The sequence below is a fragment of the Plectropomus leopardus genome, chromosome 16 (genome assembly GCF_008729295.1).
Source record: "Plectropomus leopardus isolate mb chromosome 16, YSFRI_Pleo_2.0, whole genome shotgun sequence".
Taxonomy (NCBI): Eukaryota; Metazoa; Chordata; class Actinopteri; order Perciformes; family Serranidae; genus Plectropomus; species Plectropomus leopardus.
The window spans coordinates 16,579,796-16,598,365 of record NC_056478.1 but is presented as its reverse complement, the minus strand read 5'-3'; the positions used below and the strand labels follow the sequence as shown (position 1 = coordinate 16,598,365).

Sequence of the window (18,570 nt, the reverse complement as noted above, 5' to 3'; positions counted from 1 at the left end):
GCCGGTATTTGGTTCGTCCGTTCTGAGCTGCCATAAAAGCATGGCGGTGGAACATGGTCCATATCCCTATGTGTAGATATAAACAGCTCATTTTAAGGTTAAAAAAAGAAACGGCTCTAATTGTCAGGTGATCTAAACTAAATAAAGCATACTTATCACATTATATTACATTTTTGCCAATATATCCCCCTGAATACTACAAACTGGACCTTAAAAGAGGATGCAGGCTGTTAGCAGCAGATAGAAACCTTTACTTATAACCTCTTTCACTCACAAAATCAGCCATAAGGACCCTGATCTCCAAATGAGCGTCTTCACTCGAGCCACCCAGTACCAGACTATTTGGCTGATGGCTGTTCACAGTTAAACCACACTGCCTTTAAATTATAGATCAACACATTAACAGTGCTGGACAGAGTTCATATGGAGACGGGCAGGGAGCCTTTGGTACGTTTACTATCCAAGATGTTGGGGGTGTTCCTCGACGTGGACGCCCAGCAGGTGTACACCGGCCTGCTGAGGACACGGTTGCTACTGGGGGGCATCACTTTGCTCTTGCTGTGTGTTCTGTCCTGAGACAAATCAGAGGTCTTTTTTTGCACAATGCCTCTTTCTTGGAGCTGAATGTGGATGGGATGTTGGTTGCCTGAGGCGATGTGGATGCCCACTCGGTTTCCTCCGAGCTTTGGCCACAGAGAGAGAAGCAGGCAGCGAAGCTCTTGCTGAAAAGTCTTGTTGAAGTAGAAGTAGATGAATGGGTTGTAGACGTGGGAGCTTTTGGCGAAGAGGGCAGGGAACACGAAGCCCTCAGGGGCCATGTAGTGGCTCTCCTTGTGGAAAATGAAGAGGAAGGACACAACAGCGTACGGCGCCCAGGCGATCACAAAGCCCAGGCTGATGCAGAAAAACATCTGGAAGAGGAAGTAACGCATTCCAGAAGATTACTACACTGGAAACACATCAGCGCTGTAAAAAATAGAAATTTAATGAATCATTTCTTGTGACGCACACTAGTATCAGAGGCACGTGGTCGCATTAGGTTGCCTAGGAGAAAGCAAAAACAAGGGTCATGTGGTCAAGCAGTCTAAAAAAAATCATAGTAATCTATTGAGTAGTGGATTGTAATTAAGTACATTTACTTAAGTACTGCACTTAAGTACAAATTTGAGGTACTTGTACTTTACCTGAGTCTTTTCTTTTCATCCCACTTTATATTTTTACTACATTACATTTCAGAGGGAAATATTGTACTTTTTACTTCACTACATTTATCTAAAGTCTATCGTTACTAGTTAGTTTACAAATTAAGATTTTCTTCATGAAAAAACAAACAAACATATAAGTTCATAATATTATGTTTCGTTACAAATTAAACAACCCAACAGTTTATACAAGTACAGCGGAAATGTTTGTTCAATTAATCACTTGCGCTTCGGCAACTAATTCAATAAACACTTCAGTCATTTTCTTTTTTTCTTTCTCATTTTTATTGGGTTTATTTCGTTTTTGGGGGGGTTTTTTTATTTTCCTGAATAGAGTACCTTTACTTCTGATACTTTAAGTAAATTTTCCTGATTATACTTAGTTACATTTACGTAAGTACCAATTTTAATGCAGGACTTTCACTTTTAACAAAGTAATTTCACAGTGTGGTTTAAAGTTAAGGATGTGAATACGTCCACCACTGCTCTTAACGCGAATTATGACTGTCACATGTTCAGATTTCTTAAAATGTCCTGTTTATTGTCAGTAGCAAAAGAGGAAACTTAATGTTGTTTCATACCTCTGAATAATGCCTTCAGCAGGAGCCTGGTGCGTGCAAAAGTGTCTGACTTAGTTTCCACAGCCTGAAGTTACTATTCCATTCATCAGACTCAACTAACCACAGTCTTTTGCTACACTATCCCTAATTCAGTCCCCCCAAAATACTCCTCTAATGTTTGCAATTAATAGTAGATGTTAAGTCTTCATGCGCTGAAAACGTAACAAAAATAACTCTCTGGCAGACCTTGACTTGTGAGGAGAAAAAAAAAAGAAATGCAGATGCTCCATACAGTTCATGAAAAATGTGAATCTAATGTGAATCCCTTTAAAATCCATATTTTAGTGGGTCATGGATTTGCATATTTTGTCTGTATGTGCACGGGTTTTCATCACAACACAAATATCTGCACATGAATGGACAGACAAAAGTGCCAATGTCCTCAGATCACTTAGACAATGTCTAAGACTTGAAGTTTTGAAAAGTATTTTTTCCCTGATTTCTGAGTGGGTTATAAGATATTTATTCCCAACGTTTATCATCAATATTTCTATCACTGGAAAGAGTATGTTGCACTGACCCCAGGAGTGTGTAATCTTGGTTTGTTCAGATTTGACTAAATCACGAGCCCAACAAGAAGATGAGAACAGAAAGCATTCTGAGTTGCAATTTGCTCATAAAGACGTGTGGCTTGGACTTGTGTGGTTTAGAAAGCAGATTAGAAATACACCAAAATAGTTTATAAAAAGGTTTGATATGTACTGATGCCAGAGCTGTTTTTAAGTCTTTGAAACCTGGAGAGACATCATTTTTTATTGTGCTGCTTTCAGACGCCTTTCACAACCCTGAGCAAATTGGTGCAACTTATTTCAATAACATGGACAAATTGAAAGAAATTAGTAGATTTAGAACTTTTTTTAAAAGTAGAGGAAAATGTCTCAGGAGATAGGAACTATATTTATTGCTAATTATCATGAAACACTTTTCCCAGGTCTTTTCCTTTTCATTTTATTACTAATTTTCAGGTCATTTTCTTGTTTCTTTTGTTGCCCTTTTTCCATGTCAAGCCCATTTCCTCCGGTTTCAAATGGTTAAAGTATTTTGGGGTAAGTACAAACCAATTCTGTCAGAAAAAGTCACCATCCAGTCTAATACCATGTCATCTTATAAGTCTACGTGGTAAAAACCTGAGACTCGAGTGTTCTACTTTCTCTTTTAGTCGGATTTCAAGTGAGTCAAGCCTCAGAGAAATCAAGTCCAAGTTTATTTCTTAATTTCTCCTCCATGTCTAGATTTCAGGTAGTCACTGCTCCCCCACGCAAAGATCTAGTCCAAAGAAAAAACCTTTGTTCGCTCACCACAGAGAGTCGTTTTTCAGTGTATCTCAGATTGTTGCGGATACCCCTCGCAGACAGTGAGTACGAGAAGCGGGACAGCTTGTAGAGGATCTGACACTGGGACACCACGATGAGGAGGACAGGAACCATCGTGAAGCAGGCGAAGGAGCAGATAACATAGAAGGCGTCCTTTGCTGAGGTGTGATAACCTCTCCAGGCGATGGTGCAGGACAGTCCATAAGGCTCAGGGACGTACTCACCCCAGCCGAACAGAGGGAAGCTGGACCACACAGCGGCCACCAGCCAGATGGCACAGCACACTATCCGGAGGTTAGTTCCTTCCAGCCACACAGCTGTGAGGAAAACACCGCGGTTATAATAACACTCTGGATTGGAATAATGCCGGCGTCGTTTGGTTCAGTGTAAACATGCAGGGGCTGGATAGAGGGGGGACTCTGTAGTGGCCCCATAGTGGGATCTTGAAGTGGCTAGAATAATATGACTCTAGGTCTTCATTATGGTCTAACAAGCACACCATTGTGGTTATATTTGAGTCATTGGCAGCACTCTATGCATTTTAAGATGTAGTAACCCAAGAAGACCTCATCTACTGGGAAGAATGTGATTCACTTCTGGTGAATAATTACCTCTTCCATTGTACGTATGATGCAGTTGATTAGCCTCAGAGGTGCAGGTACAAGCTTTACAAGGTGAGTGGATTACTCAGTGCTTTCAATCTTCACATCCAATTCTCAGTAAAAAGGTGAACGAGCTTATTTTTCACAAAATTTCCAATTTAAAAAGCTTTGTTTCTCCTTGACCAGGCTCTCTGCTTCCATCTCAGTGTGACCATTTATGCACAGGCACCACACAGCAATTTATGCATCATATGATACTCATGCCATCTTAAAAGCTTTTGTGCAGGCCACTTCAAAAGTGGTCAGTTTAGCAGGTAATGATGTACCCTGATGTCATTTATGACACCTTGCAGAGGGAAGAAAGAGAGATGGTTATGCAACACTCTGCATTTTATTGCTTCAACTGCACAAAAAATATGTATTTTAGTGAACCTGCCGACCTTAGTGGAAAGCTTAGAAAAGGATTATTTATTTTAGATATATGCAGCTGTCCTAAAGAATGAAAGACTTCCATCTATCCTTTCAAGCACAAAGTCCTTGAGCCACCCCCAACCAATCAAGGACAAACTGGCCTTACCATAAACCAGGCTGTAGCACGTCTTCAGGTAGCGGATGATGCTGATGGCAGTGATGGTAAACATGCCACACAGCCCGAAGATGTAGCAGCCGAGGCCGTAATAAACACACGTGATGTCCTCTCCCAGCCAAGTGTGGTGGAAGGAGGACAGGATGGAGAGTGGGTAGAAGCAGATGCAGCAGAGGAAGTCGACCACGGCCAGGTTGACGCACAGCAGCTCCGAACCCACCATCTTCTTCCTTCTGCGGTAGCAAATCACCAGAACCAGCCCATTGCCCAGAACAGAGAGCAGAACTAGAGAGAAGACAGGAGGGAAAGTGCTGTTTCAAAATAAAAGCTGCATTAACTGACTTTCTGGCCACTTGAATAATTTGCACACTAAAAAACAAAAAATCTTATCAGGTGTATTACAGGTGTACAGACAGTAATATGCCATAAAGCAGAGCACACACACACACACACACACACACACACACAAACACACACTTCAGTCTAATTATTCCTACAAAAGGTGTTATTATTGCCTAATAATAACAAGTGCTCCTTGATAGATGATTAACCTTCATCAGGGAGTTTGGTTGTTACATATGAAGCTGGATCTCTCACAAAATGACTGATTTTAATTCAATTTGATTTAGAAAGTGTAGCAATGAGCCAAAAGTTCATTTGTCTGCTAATTTGTCTGCTTATTATTGATAGAAAGAAAATGCCAGCTATTTTTGGTTTGATGCAAATCATGATCCAAGAGCAGATTCAAATTTTGAAATATTGTCTAGATCAAAATAGCAAATTTGAGGAGTTATACATCCTAAGTTGGAGGTACAGTGCCGTTTTTACTGTAATAATATTTTTTATTTTTCCAAAAATGCTACATTTATTATGCGATGACGTGTATACATAATAACTTAAAGGTGTTCATGATAAAATAGACTAAAAAGAAAGGAAAAGCGATAATACACACAGTAATAATAAAAATAATAAAATGATGATAATAATAATAAAAACAACTTTCTTTGTCTGAAAGTCTGTCAATGTACCCAAGGTTGCTTAACAGAGAATTAAAGTTATTAAAAAAATATTATATATATACACACACACAGTATATATATGTATATAGTATATATATATATATATATATATATATATATTATATATATATGGTATCGCTTTGCACACAAAATGCGCTTTCCAAAATCAAGCTTTAATAAATATCATACATTAATATTATTTTCTACTTTCATTGAGTTTTTTTTTTTTTTTTTACAACATCAGTCCTAATATTAAATATAAAATATTCATTAATTTTCATAACTTTAACCCTTTAAATGCCAGGTTTTTGTTATGATGCCACTATGTTTTTATATAGGAAAAGATACACAAAAAATGAAATGATTTCAATATATTATATGAATTTTTTTTTTTCATTATCATTATAAAAACCTGGGATATGTCAGTGATTCACTGTGATCCTTGAGATTTTCTGAAAGGATACAAGAAAACTCCTCTCTCTCCACCTTGTTGTGGTTTATCCACGATTCGATGGCCACTGTTGGATTCTGTTGAAAATAGTATGATTTTTCTCCATATGCCAAACATGATTAAAAAAATAAATAAATAAATAAAAATAAAGACGTCATCAGATGGAAAATAGTAGTAATTACAAATTCCAAGGCAAAAGCCCAGAATGACACAGAAATAATACAATCTATGTTTTTACGCATTGATGGCTTTTTGCACTTTACAGTATGAATGTAACAATTTTGTTTACACAGTGTAGTTTTAACTTATTGTAGGAACTGTGCTGGAAATTCTAAGATTTAACAAAAATACACAGTCTTGATAAAAGTTATGCCATGTGCATGAACACAGCCAAAATTATCCCAAAAAAAAAAAGAGAAAAAAGAATGCAAATGCAAAACGTGTAAAATACACCAAACAGTCCTTAAGGGTTAATAAATATTCACACATAAACACACACAGTGTATGGAGTCTAGTTTATGAGAGGAATAACTTGGATTGTTTTCACTATAAAATAAGTAAAATGTATGTATTTTCAGGTTTAGCACAAAAAATGACACATTTTTTAAGTAGCTATATATAGGCAGTGGGCTATGTGGTCACTACAGTAACAAGGACAATGTTTCATATGTTTTCAGGTGAGACATAAAACGCGCAGAGCGGATAAAAAGCACATACCGACGGTGAGGATGGCCAGTCCCACACATATGTCAGCAGCGGGGGTCAGTTTGGAGGTGAAGGCAGAGATGGTCCGGTTGTCATCAGAGGAGTTCAGAGTCATTGGTTGGAGCTGGTTTAGGTGTCGCTGCTACGGGTAAAATCCGGATTCACAGAGCGAGGTGTATGCACGGAGGCTGACTTTTATACAGGCTGTGGTGTCGCCATGGTAACTTACAGCACGAGCTGACCTGCTCCATGAGAAGCGCCGCACGTGGGGTCTGATGGATCCAGCTCTGCGGAGGGAAAGGTGCTGCTGTCAAAGCAGCCCCATAAACGTCTCCAGGATTTAAGGACATTTCTCGGAAATTAGAGCGTTTCCATGATTTTATGACGTTTCAAGGATTTTAGGACATTTCTTGAATGTTAGCACGTTTCTAGGATATAAGGACATTTCTAGGACTCAAGAGTGTTTCTAGGATCGTAGGACATTTCTAGGATTTTAGCACGTGTTTCGGTCTTTAGGACATATGTAGGCATTAAGGGTGTTTCTATGATTTTAGAACATCTGGATTTTAGCACGTTTCTAGGTTTTTTGGGACATTTCTAGGATTTTAAATGTTTCTGAGATACTAAGATGTTTGTAGGATTTTAGGACATTTATATGGTTTTAAGACGTTTGTATGATTTTAGGACATTTCTACGGCTATTATGATATTTCTAGGACTTGGAAAAATGAATAAAATGCATAATGTAATAATAATATAATAATAAAATAGAACTGAATTGAATTACAGCATAATCAAAATGGCAAAATACATTGAATAACAACCTCCAGATATAATGAAATTGGGTTTTTCTAAGTTTTTAGGAAAACAGTTTGATCGCAAAAAAAAAAAAAAAAAAAGCAACTGTGCAGGTACAATGCCTGTTAAAGGGTTAAACAGTATGTAATGACTTACTCAGCTGAGTCCATCGATGGTCAACAGAAACTCCAAGATGCAAACTGCTGTTAGCTATAGCTCAGCAAGAAAGACGGTTAATATAATTATAAGTTTTTTTATGTTTTCACTGGTCGGTGTACCCTATAGGCTTTCTATGTGAGTCTGTTTGCACTTTTAATGCATGGAAAAAGCATGATAGCTTAGTTAGATTCTGAGGCACACCTGTGTAGTAATGATGCTTTTTAATCAGCAGCTTGATATGACACACCTGTCAACTGGATGGATTATCTCAGCAAAGGAGAAGTTCTCACTAACATGACATTTGTGAAAGAAAGAAAAGAAGAAAGAAAATTACCTCAGTAAGTGTCAAAAAATTAATAACATATTTTTGAATATATAAAAGAATAATAAATAGAGTTTTCTGGACATTTTCCTTGTCTTTGATAATATCTAATAATTGCCTTTGTCGCTTATTTACTTTTTTTCCAGTTTGCAGGATATTTCATGCCAAGTGATGTTTTTTTGTCCTGTGTTTTTAAGAGAAATCAAAGCAATTTCCTCAGGTTTCAGAGGTTTAAATGCTCGTGAAAGGCATCTGAGTGCAGTGCAAGACAACTGCTGTTGATTCAGGTGTTAAAAGGTTAAATCCTATAAGTTTTGAAAAATTAGTAGCTCAGTATGAATGATAAATAAAAATAAATATTTTTTAAAAAAAAGCAAAAATATCTAATGACTATGAAAAACTATATAACTAATAATTATAATTAGATATTTAAAATTACAATACAGATTAAATTACTATAATTATTTATATTTAGTCATTTCTGTTTTTGTTGTTACTTTTGCTACTTTCTTTTTTTTTTTGCCAATTTTAGGTCATTTTCTTGTAACGTTTTACAATTTATTTTTGCAATTTTTTGGGCCAGTTCTTGTTAAGTTGCTTTTTGCCTTCTTTCCATGTTTTTCAAAGAAATCAAGCCAATTTGCTCAAAGGCTTTTCAAAGCCTTAAATTCTTCTGAGGACTTTTACTCAGGTAATATCCAAATTGGTGACTTTAACTTCGACTAAAGTCACGTTCTGGTAATAAATCTGTACTTTTTCTCATGTGTGGCTCCTCAGGTACTTTACTGCTCACTGGAACTGTAGCTCAACGCTGCTCATACAAACTGCACCATCTGTTGACCTTCAGGATGTACTACAGTTCAACAAACTCCAGCGAGAGAGAAAAGCAAAAAGAAAAAAAAAAAAGGACACGCACACTTTTGAGTAGAAAGATAAAGTAGACTTTATTTGATGGTGAAACCTAAATAAGATCTGCGATTACAAAACAGGTTCCCCACGCAGTTTTTTAACGCCACAGAGGTTGGAATGCTGTACTGACAGAAAGGCATCAGAAAAGACTGGACCTAGAAATATGAACTTAGAAGAAGAGCAGACACTCTGGGTTCAGAGGGAACACCATTCAATTGAAAAAAAAAAGTCACAAGTCGTTCCTATGATCTACGGCAGTCAGATTAAGTTTATCAACACCTTTATCAACTCCCTACGTCAGAAACTAAAAGCAAACATGAGGTTATACAGTCTGGAGATACAGGGAGTGAACAGGCATTGATGGTAAAGATTACTTTGATTTTCTGAAGTTTACTTGATATCACTACTTCATCATGAACCTTTTTTGGATATAAAAACTCACAATACACAAAATCATCCTGTTGTGCATTGGAAAATACCAGATAAGACGCGTAAAGTCTTTGCTTTTCAGCTTTGACAGAGACCCATTTATGTTCCTAAGCACTGACTGCACCTTCCTGGACCACAGAAACAATATACTGTACAGAAAGTCTTAAACTGAGTGGCATTTCCCTTTAAGTAGCCTCCAAACTAACATATACACATATACACACTCAACAAATATACACTCAAGCACATTCTGCATCCCATCATAATCCATCTGCAAAATGAAACATTCAAAAATATTTGCCTTGTCAATAAAAATATAGCACTGTAGGTTTCATACGTTTTTATTTCTTAATCTACGACTTCTAATGAAAGTCTGAAATTTTGGGATAAACACTTATTTGCTCTCTTGTCTAGAATTAGAGGAGAAATTTGATATCACTCCTATGTCTCTATAAAGCTACATGTAGCAGCCTCTTAGCTTAGCTTTGTATAAAAACTGGAAACTGGGGGAACAGCCAGCCTGGCTCCGTCCAAAAATATTAAAATACTCCTGACAGCAGCGCTGAAGCTCACTGGAACATGTTTTAATTCAGTTGTTTAATCAGCACAAACACCCACGTGTGCGTAACATCTCCCAAAAAGGCAAAATTTATTTTTTGCAGTACCTTAGTAACTAGTCCGAAAACCTGGAAATCTGTTAGTATTTCAGCACCTCCACTCAAATTCAATGTTTTTTTTGAATGGGTTTTTGGTTGGAAGCCTTAAATAAGGTCTGTGATTAACTCAAGCTAAAGAGACTTTCACTTTTGTTCTACAAAATGCATCAGTAAATACTCCACTGTGAACTGTGAAGCTTTTATGTGTCTTAAAAAAGGCGGTTGCTAACAAGTAGCTAAATGAGACTACAGAACGTCATCGCGCTGAACACGACTTCACAGCCTCGTTGTGGTGGCAGCGTTAAGTCGTGTGAAGTCATTTGTTAAGATTATCTTGCTGAACAAAATGTTAAAGTATCATTAACATTTGTTAACCACAGAGCTTTCTTTTTTCTGCAATGATCCAAAATCCAATGGAAAAATCTCAGACTTTTTTAAGAGGGAACCAGGACGACGTTAACTTCCATGTCGGACTACAGAAAAACGTCATCCCTGGGGCACTATGGATCTGCCTTGTAGCGGCACACTGTTTAAGGCTGAGGTGAGACAATACAATATGCTCCTGTTATCTGGTTAAAGCAACAGAGTAATGCCTTTAAAAACACTGCACAACGGTTTGTAATACTCACAGACAGGATTTTACAACTCTTAAAGGAAAAATAAAAACTATTTTTATCTTTGGTCACGACGATTGCGAGGTAATCTACCAGGAATGTGTGTTTGCATAACTATCCGTCGGTGAGCGTCTGTCACCCTAGTTTTTACGGTGTGTCCTGTATCGTTGGCATGAATCTGCTCTTGGCAGCTATTTTCATTGTTGAATCAGCAATTCAGCTCAGAGCTCGAGAAAAGAAACAAAAGTGAGGACTGCAAATAAACGGCTGAGACCAAAATAAACATTTTATATTATGTAAGATTATTTTTTGGCCATTGGGCTCTTAAGCAGAAACGGTGTATAATTGTTTATAATGATCAATATGCTTTGTTCTTTCGACAACCAATTGGGTCGTCAATGTGCTAACTGACCACCTACAGCGTTCATACAAGGTGCTTGAGGTGCTTGAATTTGACACTAAGAAATGTATGTCTTGGAATACCTTCAAAATCAAACATTTGTTAACTTGGTCCTCAAAAAAGTACTTGAATATAACTGAATGGAGAACAGAATGAAAATGTATTTTTTAACATATTGGATAATTGTTTTAAACTAGGAGGCAAATAACGGCCAAGGTTGCAATTATTTGCTAATGCCATATTAGCTGTAATTGGTTGATTAACTCCAGAAGATTGTCGGCGCCAGTGTGTTTTGTTACCCTGCTCAACGGAGCAGCGTCAGCCATTAGCACGATTTATGAGCTGTAATTCGGCAGTAAATAAGCAGTACTTAATTAATAATAAATTGATTTTAGGTCGCACATCTGCTCCATTTACGAATTTGCGCAATTTTCTTGCAATGTGTGGTTTCGGAGCAAACAATTTCATCGTGGAAATAAAAATACGTGCTTAAAAGTCCTTAAATTTGAGTTGCCCATCTGTATGAATCCTGCTAACTACTGTTTTGAATCCTTCTTTTCACGCAGGCGCAGAACGTGCTAGTTGGCGGTTGGCTGTAGTCTTTGGGGTGTGTTCAAGTAGAGGCCACATTGGGTTGGTGTGTTTGGCACTTTGGTCAAAGCAATGCTCGCTGTTTCCCTCTGTCTCCAGTATTTACGCTAAGCTAATTCAGCCACCTGCTGGCTGTAGCTTCCTGGTCACCATGATAGCATCAGTTATGTCATCTGACCTCTAACTCTCAAGAAAGCTGCGATCTCCCAAAATTTCTAACAATTCCTTTACTTCCAGTCAGGCTACAAAATATATCATTCTTTCATTTCATTTTCTCGATACTTTAGTGTAATCTTATAAATGCAGGTGTTGCGACTATTAGCTTCATTCAGATAAAAATATTAACCAACACCTGAAACTGAGAAAATACTCTCACAAATATGACATCCACCCTTATTGAGAATAAGTTTTAAGTTCATAGTCCCAACTAAAGTCATGTAGAGAGATATCAGTCCATATCTGGGATTATTAATCTTTAGGGTTTGTCTTGTTGTTGTTTTTTTTTGGCCATGCTTTTCCAGCTCTGACTGTCCAGTAGCTTCTTCTGCTCCTGATAACAGTCCTTTTCTACACATTAATGGACACAAAATATTTAACTATGGATCTGGTCCCGTCTGCCCCCAAATATTCCCAAAGTCCGCAGTTCCCTTCTTCCATAAGGTTTGCACCCAAGTGTTGGCAGCAACAAGGAAAAGCACATTAAAAAATAGACATCTTTAAATAGCTAATCAGCTTGTCTAAGTGCAGCACAATCGGAAACATTAAATTCAAGTCATTATTCTCCCCTCCCATGTATCATACAACGAATATAACAAATCATTTTCAGTTAAGAAACTAAATGTGAAAGGATAAATCTTTGATCAGACAAATAAACAAGATACTGCAGCCACACTGTAACATCCAAAAATAGTCTTAAGTTGAATTTTTTTTTTTTTCTGCCAAAGAAATGCTGGCATTCTAAATAGATTTAATATACTGTTGAGGTGTAATTTGTGTTTTTGTTTTGTTTCTGTCACCGTAAATCCTCTCCTGACAGTCCTGAACACGATGTCAAACTGTTACGGAATAAAAAACTGACATCCAGTGTCATTTGGCACATGGTGTGCTCTCACTGGCTGCCACGCTGACGTCAGGATCTTTGTTGTCTGTGGTGACAGCTGCAGCCTCGAAGCTCTTGTCCTGGTTGTCATTATTATTATTACTATTGTTGTTGTTGTTGTTGTTGTTGTTCTGGACGATCGGGAGCCCGTGGCTGTTGTTCTGGACCAGATTGGTATTGCTGAGCCTCAACTCGTCCAGCTTCTTCCACAGCTCGTCCCGCTCCTGCTCCTTCTTCTTCTCCCTGGGAGGAAAACAACAACAGAAATAGTAAATAACACAAGTGCTGTCCTTTTCTTAAGATTTTGTCATGTTTCCAATGCAAACATTGTAGCCCTATTTCAGAGTGAAATAAGCAGCATTTTCTTTAAAGCAACTGCTGACTAGAGGCCCTTATGAGTCCAAAATGTTGTACAAGACATGAAAAAACAAACCTCTGGAAAACTAAGGCTAAATTTAAACATTTTTATAAATTAATGGTTTTTATGATAGGGAGACTGGGAATGGTTGTACCACTGTATTGTACCCGCAAACTTTACCGTAATAACTTAATGCATTATTGTAGCATAACTGTCAGAACTGAGGACAGAGACGAGCACCACAGCGCTCTCCAAGGTTGGTTTGTGTGTGTGTGTGTGTGTGTGTGTGTGTGCCTGAACTACGTCATGCAGCATTTATGTAAGCTAATAACAACTTGCTCATAATGCTGCTTTGCCAATTTATGTCCCAACCGCCTGATCATGATTACCATTATGATCATGATTACCATTACAATAACCGACGTGATCGGAGTATTCATGTAGTGTTTTGCTTTAAAACACCATAAAAAAACATGATGTAATCAATTCTTTAAAACGTTATAAATTATAAGAATATTATTCTAATATATAAATTCTATAATATTACAAATCTGTAGAATTGAGGAAAATGCAACAACTAATTTTTTTGCACAAACATGTCAGCACAGCGTCTGCTTAGGAGTGCTCTTCTATGTGTGCAGATTCTGCACTGATTGATTCTGTCAGGCAGAAGTGAGTGTTTTTGATGGAGTTTTCATTATAAACTGTTTTTTTTCCACTGAAATTGGCCTGTAGGTGTCACTTTGTAATACAAGAGGGTTCAATCTAATATACAGTCCATGTAACTGTGTTACTCACCGTTGCCGGTCTGCTTTATAGGAGGAAGTCAACTCATCAAACAGCGTGCAGTTCATCTCCATCAGCGTCTTCAGCACATTGTAGACCAGAGCTACGATTGTCCTACAACACGACAGAGATACCCGGTATGAAACACAACACACACTCATGTACTCAGAACATCAAGGTTTTAAATGATAGTTCAGGATTTTCGAAGCTGTATGAGATATTTATGCATAGCTGATGTATTAGATACAGTAGATGGCGGTTAGTGTGCTACCTGTTTACAGAAACAGACGGGACTCGCACACCAAAAGACATTACGATGCTGTAGACGGCGGTTTATATCAAAATGTATTTTAGCTACTTTAACAAAGAACTACTGAAAACTTAAATAGTCAGACAGCCCCGCTGACACAAACATCTCAACAGTACTTACGGGTTCCAGTGCTCTTTGGAGATTCTGTACAGGCTACCGAACATGATGGGAAGGACCTTGTCGATGTTCTCCTCGATGAGGCTGAGGATGTACTCGTTATTCCAGAAGTACAGCGCCCGCTCTGCTACCTGCAAAGACAGAGACAGAAACTACTTTAATGGTATTAGCCTCTTTTTTTCATGATTAAGGAGACCTTAATGGAGGACAGATAAACATATGGCTGGGTACCAAACTTTACTCTTTTATAGCACTGGCCAAATTGCTTCAAAACGATCAAGGTTTGAAAAATGCCTTGTGATTTGGTACTAAATTTCTGTATCTAAGGAGTTCATCTTATCAGCATCAGTGAGCCAATAAGCAACTCATTCTTGTACCACGATCTAACAATGCTGGGGATTGGCTCTCTAAAATAACACATCTTAAGAGGCAACAAAGAAAAACACCAGGGTTTCACAGGTATTCATCTATTTGTGCTAAAAGCTGCTAAAATAAAAATTTGATATTTTCATACAGACATTGACATCTTAAATGCTACAACGTATTTAGCATTAGGGGTCGAACGATACCAGTTTTTCAGGGCCAATACCAATTATTAGTAGTTAATGACACCGAAAACCAATAATTGGAATCGATATGCATATTACAATAAAAATGAAAATCTTCTGTCAAAATTTATAATTTGGAAGATTACAAACTCCAACACAAAACTTGCCTTTAGCATTTATATAAAAACTGAAAAGTTCAACTTCATAACGGTTCCTCCCATGCTGACACTTCCTTTTAACTTTTTATTATATAATTTTATCAGCGATCATTAAAATAGAAAAACAACACTGATAATCCATAAAATGTCAAATATCAGCCCCAGTCATTAGCCAGGTCAATAATCTGTCCATCCCTATCAAATACACCCTTTTGTAATAAATCAGCAGTCATATTTATTTTTAATTGCATAGTGTAAATTTATAGGAACTGCTGCAAAACAAAAACAAGCAACTTGAACACATCTGAGTGATAAACAACAAGATCTCAAGAAAAGAAAAAGAAATGTCATCAATGACTCTGAGGAATACGTTTTTTTGCAGGCCGAGGCTATTATTTATTTGTTTTTTTACGTATTTATTTACTGATTCTTTTTTTTTTTTAAATGGTAAAATTATAATAAAGGCTAGAAAACTCTGGTAAACAGCAGCACAGGAGCACAGGTCAAATAAAAGTGATAAAAATGCAGAGGAGAACATTTAACAGGAGTAGGCCTTTAATTTTCTGCATGGTTTCCAAATAATAATGACAGCTCCTTTTTCCTGCCGAAGTTGCTGCTGTAGCTAAACGCGTCACCCTGACTGAGGGAGCGAAGGTGAGTGGGTAGGATGGGTTTGGGAATGGCCCTTAGAGTTGTTGACAAATACATTCATAAACACTTTCATCAGTTTTTAACTACATTATGGCGTCCTGTGAGACATTAATCAAAAGGCATACTTTCATGTCTGAAGAGGGTTATGGGCGAAGGACAGATACAAATGTTGTACAGTCATTTAAACTGTATGTTTCTGTATGTTTGTGTCATAAGCTTACCTGGAAGTGTGGATTGGCCACACATCGAGAGATCTGTTTGAACAACGGCTCCTGAATTTTCTTGAATTGCGTTGGCTCAATGACATCCAAAATCTCCTCAATTTCACCCAGGAACATCACCTGATTAAACATGAGGTGCAGAATCAACGTTAAAGATCTGACAACTGAGATAAGCGCAAAGTTTTATGATAGACAAAATACCTCTTTCTGGCTGCAGGTTTTAGGCCAAAACTTCAGCAGCCCGCGGATCACCTGCGAGGAGAAGATGACAGAGAATTTCGAGAGAATTTTTCCCTAATGTCAAAAAACCCTTAACAGTCTGTTTTTGAGTAGGTGGATTGCTGGCACCCACTGCACATTTCTCTGCAGTGTAGACTAATTTAGTGCTCGAGGCTTTGTGCTTTGAGTGGGAGGGATGATAAAAATAAGTACCGGCTCAGTGAGTGTAGGATCTTTCTCCAGGAACTGGACCACACAGTAGGCCAGCTGAGGGACACATAAGAAAAACAGTAAAAGTTCACAGTTTCTAAAAAAAAAGCATCGGACAAATAAAGCATAGACCATCATCAGAAAAGATGTTTCTTGTTAAATATGTTTTAGAGTGAAACCCTCTGACTCATGCGCTTTTCCACTGTGCTAACTGTGAGAAAAATAAGAGAAACAGTCATTGTAACTGAAACAGGTGCATTTACACTTGCCAGCCACCAGGAAGTGCTATAGTACAGAAAGTACATTATGACAGGGCTTAATATGTTACATATACACTCTATTTTCTATGCAGCTTAATGATAAAAAATAAGATTACGTTGCAGGATATGCAGCCAAAGTTAATACAAGTCATATAATAGAACTACTATTAAACAGTTTCTTCTACCTGTGCATGGAAAAGGGCCAGTCCTTTAGCTGTGTGCAGCGGGATGAGCACCTTTATGAGGAACTGCTTGTGTTCTGCCTTCAGAGGCAACGCAAACCCATTGATGATACTATAAACAGAAAAACAGCACAACAGTGTTAGATCACGGTGCAGAGAGACAAAACCCCAACCTGGACTGTTTACAGTAAAGTTTTGACAGGATAAAGATTTTATTTATTGATGGTTCCAGTTTTTTTTAATTCACCTTGATTTAAAAATGTCAAAAAATGTCAGTATTGCCAAATACAAAAAGGACAGAAAGGAAGGACCAAAAGCCAATGGCTAGAAGTTTGACTTTCTAAAATGCATCCAGTATTTTACAACCTCATGTGCTCACCATCTATTGAATGAATAATGAGGAAGTCTTAAAAGGGGGCATGTTTAGGTGCTTTAATGTTCAAGAAACACTTTATTTTCCTCCGTCTGTCTGTGTTGGATCACCCGTATTCACCCTCTGTCTGAAAAAGCCCAGTCTGCTCTGACTGGTCAGCACATCCAGGTCTTATGCATGTGTGCGCGCTCTGCACCTCATTGCAGTGCGGTAAACGCCCCTGATATGTTGACTGGGCAAACTGGGGGCATATTTTATCATTTGTCATCATCAGATAATTTATATCACATTTAATAAACATTTTATGTCAATACATTTTCGGTGTGTTTTCCTGACCGTTTAGCTCACGACGCACGGAAAAAATGTTTAGATGGCGAACTGACCAGGGCACTGCCTCCAGTGTCAACAGCCCAATCAGTTTACATGTGCGTCGAAAGGAAGCAGGCAGCACCTCATGAAAAATCGGCATGCTTAATGTAGAACTGTATCTTCAATGTTGGAGGCCCCTCAGTCGACTGAGATCAGTCTTTGGTGCAAGCAGCAACTGAGGCTCTGTGATAACTTTATTTTCTCTGTTGTACTTAGAAGTGGTGAATTTACAGCTCACAGCAGCTTAATACACTACAGTCTGATATCTAGTGTCAGCAAGAAAGCACTTTTGCGATCCGTTGTTGGCGCTGTAAACTTGCTTACCATATTAAAAGATACCGCCGAGATTCCACTGAGCACATTCAAACTTTAATATGTGAAAAAAAGGATGGTTAAATATTTGTATTGAACTGCTGAATCTGATTCGACGGACATAATTCTGAGTCAGGTACGGCCTTAGCCTCGTAGCGCTTCTAAGTCCAGTCTGAACCTGGCGTTACAGAGTATAGTTGCAATTTCTGCCATGAAAAATCACCAATAAAAACTGGACTGAACTGGGCCTGTTCAAGCATGAATAAGATCCAAAACTGAGGGGAAATTAACAGCTTCAGCAACCAAATCCACAGGTGTCCCGGACTTAAGCATGTGGCTACATGTAGCAGTGTAGGCTACATAATGTAAACACTTGCAGTGGTGTGCCTGGAGCTGATGACAGCTGATGTCAGCCTGTCTTAAAAGCCAAAAAGTACATCGGAGTATTCAGGATGATCTGAAGCCTAAGGTTTTTCATCATATGGATTACTTTTACAAATGTTTAAGCCATTATTTGAAATTTTTGGCCACATTTGAAATGAACATCACACATTGCAACTTAACATATATGGCAGAAAATAAGGAAAAACATAAAAGGGCCCCCCTCAACACACTCAGCATTTAAAGCCAGAGAATATTACCGTTATACACTGCTATTTTTTCATTCTTGTGTAGCAACAGGAGACTACAACTTGCATTTCAATGCGCGACCCTACTGTGTTGTGTAATGACAGTAAATTAACCTTAATGGATATGAATGACTAAATGTTATTACTCACCTTCCCAGGATTTCTAGCAGCTCAGCAACACCGTTGAAGTGCTCCGTTTCATAGATGAACCTGCAACAGAAATTATGAAACACATGCCCCCATCAGAGCACACTAATCAAAACAACTGATCCAGGCGTCTAACAATACCGTGTTCTTTTTCAAATATTATCACTCTCGCTGATTTGGGAGTTGAGTCTTATAAACACAGTTTCACTGGGGTCCAGTGAGTCTTGCACATGCAGATTATAAACT

The 18,570-nt window shown here is 38.0% G+C and overlaps 2 protein-coding genes across 4 annotated transcripts in view; both read right to left on the bottom strand.

The window, feature by feature from the left end:
• Positions 1 to 419: 419 nt before the first annotated feature.
• Positions 420 to 7,539, bottom strand: opn8c (opsin 8, group member c). The gene is made up of 5 exons (XM_042502872.1): positions 7,452 to 7,539; positions 6,511 to 6,785; positions 4,315 to 4,608; positions 3,121 to 3,452; positions 420 to 911 (listed from the first exon to the last, which is right to left on the bottom strand). Exons 2-5 carry the CDS (start codon positions 6,611 to 6,613, stop codon positions 420 to 422), a joined length of 1,221 nt encoding a protein of 406 aa, XP_042358806.1. The 5' UTR covers positions 6,614 to 6,785; positions 7,452 to 7,539.
• A 1,162-nt stretch (positions 7,540 to 8,701) lies between these two features.
• Positions 8,702 to 18,570, bottom strand: part of ppp2r5a (protein phosphatase 2, regulatory subunit B', alpha isoform) — a 56,029-nt gene continuing 46,160 nt past the window's right edge. For 2 of the 3 annotated variants that reach the window (XM_042502869.1, XM_042502870.1), the window contains 8 exons: positions 18,328 to 18,387; positions 16,498 to 16,606; positions 16,056 to 16,109; positions 15,825 to 15,875; positions 15,624 to 15,743; positions 14,049 to 14,176; positions 13,631 to 13,732; positions 8,702 to 12,717 (listed from right to left, as the gene is read on the bottom strand). In XM_042502869.1, the coding sequence (XP_042358803.1) occupies positions 12,462 to 12,717; positions 13,631 to 13,732; positions 14,049 to 14,176; positions 15,624 to 15,743; positions 15,825 to 15,875; positions 16,056 to 16,109; positions 16,498 to 16,606; positions 18,328 to 18,387 (880 nt within the window). In that variant the 3' untranslated portion in view covers positions 8,702 to 12,461. The remainder of the gene's footprint in view (positions 12,718 to 13,630; positions 13,733 to 14,048; positions 14,177 to 15,623; positions 15,744 to 15,824; positions 15,876 to 16,055; positions 16,110 to 16,497; positions 16,607 to 18,327; positions 18,388 to 18,570) is intronic. The other variant, XM_042502871.1, reaches the window with a different exon arrangement.